Below are 3035 nucleotides of genomic sequence, written 5' to 3' on the forward strand. Positions count from 1 at the left end.
CAGGTCTCAGTAAATGTTCTCATAGACTGCAATACACTGCCCCCTGCTGGTCATTATAAAGTCTGCAGATGTCATTTGACATGAATGTCATATTTGTGAAACAAAATAAAGGACTCTGTAAAATAAATGAAAATCAAATATTTATATACAGAATATTTATGTACAAATGCTGAAAAAGACATTTGAACAAGATGCACACCCAGTAAAATTTAAAAAAAAAAGAAAAGTCAGTTTTATCATGTGACTATCATGCTGTCATTTCCGCACAATGCACTTTACACCAGATCAAAATAAAACACTGTGAGGACGTTCTAACCGGAAGCCCAGAGAGCTTCGACAATGCAGCACAATGCCCTGAAGCATCAGCATCAAAATATACTTCAAGTACCAAAAAGTACTCATTGTGCAGAATGCCCTATTTTTGAATAGCTGGACATTTAATTACTTTATCACCAGCTGTGACTACAGCTGATAATCAACCATGTTTCATAGGGATGTGACTACATTTAGAAATGTCACGCATTTTTAGGTATAAAGCAAAAGATGCAATGAAATAAATAAGCTATCACATATTAATCCAAATGAATTCACTGAAATACATCTGCACATTTCTGCAGCCTGACTTATTACACACGTGAACACAGTACACATTTGTTTACTGCAAGCTTGTTTCAGAGATGTGATGCAGTTAAATCTGTATGCTTCTGTTTCCTTGTAGTGTTAGTAGAGATGGTGAACCTGACACAATCCTGTGTTTAGTGTGAAGGAAACCAGTTAACAGCCGGTTTAGTGAAATTCTCTTGAACTCATGGAAAACTCATCGTCGTCTCGAAGTGAGCAGCTGAAGCGTCCCGTGTGATCAGAGGTCCTCGTCGTCCTCGCTCACCATGACGTCGAGCTCTTTGTCTTTCCGTACGACGCTCTCGGTGATGAACTCCTTGTGCTGCTCCTCCAGCTCACGCAGCTCCGCCTGCAGGCGCTCCAGGTGGAGCACTCGCCGGTTCCTCAGCAGCCGGCTGGGGAATGGGTTCATGTCGTTGAAGGCGATGCTGGTCAGCTTCCTGCATGGACACACGCAGGTGGAAAGGACTCGATCACCAACACAGAGGAACTGGAAACTGATCAGCTTGAGTGTTTCTGTTTTATGCTGCTTGATACTTCAGGTACTGCAGTTTGAGCAGGAAATACTGGACTGACTGGACCACATGTATCCGAGAGCTGCAGATACTTAAAAATCTTTAAATCGTTGTTACTGTGATCAGGGAAATTTAAACTTCTCACAAAATTTCAGTAAAAAGGGTTTGAAGCTCAAAGATTCAACAGCTACATCCGCTACACTTCTGAGAGTGTAACAGCTCGTAGATTAAGGCGGGTGGAGGCGAGTGCGTACCTGGCATTGGAGACGGTCTTTGTGAAGAAGCGTAGGTACTGGTAGATCTCCACGCTGTCGTGAATCTTCAGGATGTCGTCCTCTTTGTATTTGAACAGAGCCAGAGTGTATCTGAAGATCACCTGCAGCACAGACACGCATTTCATAACAGGACACTCACGCCACACAATTAATTGGAAACTTTGAGGAGGTGAGTCATAAAATTACTCTTTCAGTTGTGGTGCAGTTGGGCCCTTTACTCATTACAGCTCTGATCGATTTCCAATAAGCCACTTGGTTCCTCAGTTGCCAGATAATATTAACTTACTTGGTAGTTGAGCTTTAAGTTTAAATTAAACTTTTGGGTTGGATCTACGTGGCTGAAGCTGTTGTCAGCATTTATCCCTGTGTGGTATATATTTCTGTGTCTGAACTGTGATTTTATTTCCTGAGACAAACGATGTAAAAGCTGTGCTGCATTTGTCACATTGCAGAAACAAGCCCAAAGCCATTGTCCCGCTCATCGTCTGGATTTACGCTGCTTTTGGTAGACTGTGAGGTCGTTACTAGAATGATCTGCTTTCCCACTCCTATTTCATGTCACATGACAGTTCCCCATGCTTAGTAAACAATGTCTTATTACTCCTAAAATGTAAATAAAGACATCTAAAGGTGAAAACAAAATCATTTTTGTTTCCATGGACACTACTGTGGTGCATTCAAGTGTTGTCTGCATTTCTGTCATGGTGTGTTCGGGTGTATGGTACCTTGGTACCCTCATACAGGAAGGCGTCCCACAGAGGCATCAGGATGTCGCTGGGCAGACTCTCCACAAAAACCACCAGGAACCAGTTGAAGGTGACCAGAGAGACGTCAATGTTGTGATCCTCAAAGTGAGATGCCAGGCGAGGAAGCTTCTCCGCCATGAAGTCCTTCAGCACGCGCTGGTCCGCCTGAGCACAAAGACTCACAGAGATCAGCCTCACTGATCACTAAAACAGATCACAGCAGGCAAGCAGGTGAGTGTGTCTGCTGACCTGAGAGGCCACCAGATTCTTGGTGTAGTAGTCCTGAGGCATGATGGCTTCCACCACTGCCACCAGACACCAGAAGGCGTCTTCGTCACTTTGGAGGACCAGCAGAGCGAGGGCCGCTAACCTGTGGACATTGATGGAAGGTGAGGTTCTGCCTGGAAGGCGGGTCCACATAAGAACTCAGATATAAAATTTATACTTTTGTTCTGACCTGTTGAGTACCTGGCAGTAGCCAATGGCAGGGTTATGCCCGGAGAAGGCCAGAAGGATGCGGCGGAGCTGCTGGAGGGCAGGGCTGAAGGGTGGGGCTGGAGGGCGGGGCTGGACGGCGAGGAGAAGTGCTGATTGGTCGTCAGGGTTCGGTGAAGGTCCAGCTGGACCTGCCTGGAGGCAGGATTAGGAGCTGTCCGACTCTTCTCACACAGCTGGAAACAGAACAGGATTACTGAGTGCTCGCCAGCATTCCCAACAGGAAGGAGGAGGAGCCACCTGTGCTCAGGTGCGGATAAAGCACTCTGTTGGCAGAGGTATGAAAATGCGCAGTAAAATCTAACGTGCATAGCTAACTTCATCAACGACATTTTGGGAGGAATAATCACACATCAGCCTTCGGCCATTTTTTGATGAACGCA

The 3035-nt window shown here is 45.5% G+C and overlaps 1 protein-coding gene across 1 annotated transcript; it reads right to left on the reverse strand.

Moving 5' to 3' along the window:
• Positions 1–859: 859 nt before the first annotated feature.
• On the reverse strand, positions 860–2577 carry LOC146638237 (TBC1 domain family member 2A-like). Its single transcript, XM_085366968.1, has 4 exons — positions 2407–2577; positions 2137–2322; positions 1391–1512; positions 860–1061 (listed from the first exon to the last, which is right to left on the reverse strand). The coding sequence occupies exons 1-4, from the start codon at positions 2575–2577 to the stop codon at positions 860–862; spliced, it is 681 nt and encodes a 226-aa protein (XP_085223094.1).
• Between the last annotated feature and the right edge of the window lie 458 nt (positions 2578–3035).

The sequence above is a fragment of the Diplotaxodon limnothrissa genome, linkage group LG2 (assembly GCF_057381915.1).
Source record: "Diplotaxodon limnothrissa isolate DT_005_m linkage group LG2, D_limnothrissa_male_GT1.1, whole genome shotgun sequence".
In the NCBI taxonomy this organism is placed as follows: Eukaryota; Metazoa; Chordata; class Actinopteri; order Cichliformes; family Cichlidae; genus Diplotaxodon; species Diplotaxodon limnothrissa.

Coding starts and splice junctions, on each gene's coding strand:
- LOC146638237 (XM_085366968.1), bottom strand. CDS start 2,577: ATGTGGACCCGCCTTCCAGGCAGAACCTCACCTTCCATCAATGTCCAC. Junction 2,323..2,406: donor AGAATCTGGTGGCCTCTCAG/GTCAGCAGACAC, acceptor CTTTGTGCTCAG/GCGGACCAGCGCGTGCTGAA. Junction 1,062..1,390: donor AAGACCGTCTCCAATGCCAG/GTACGCACTCGC, acceptor GTGTCCATGCAG/GAAGCTGACCAGCATCGCCT.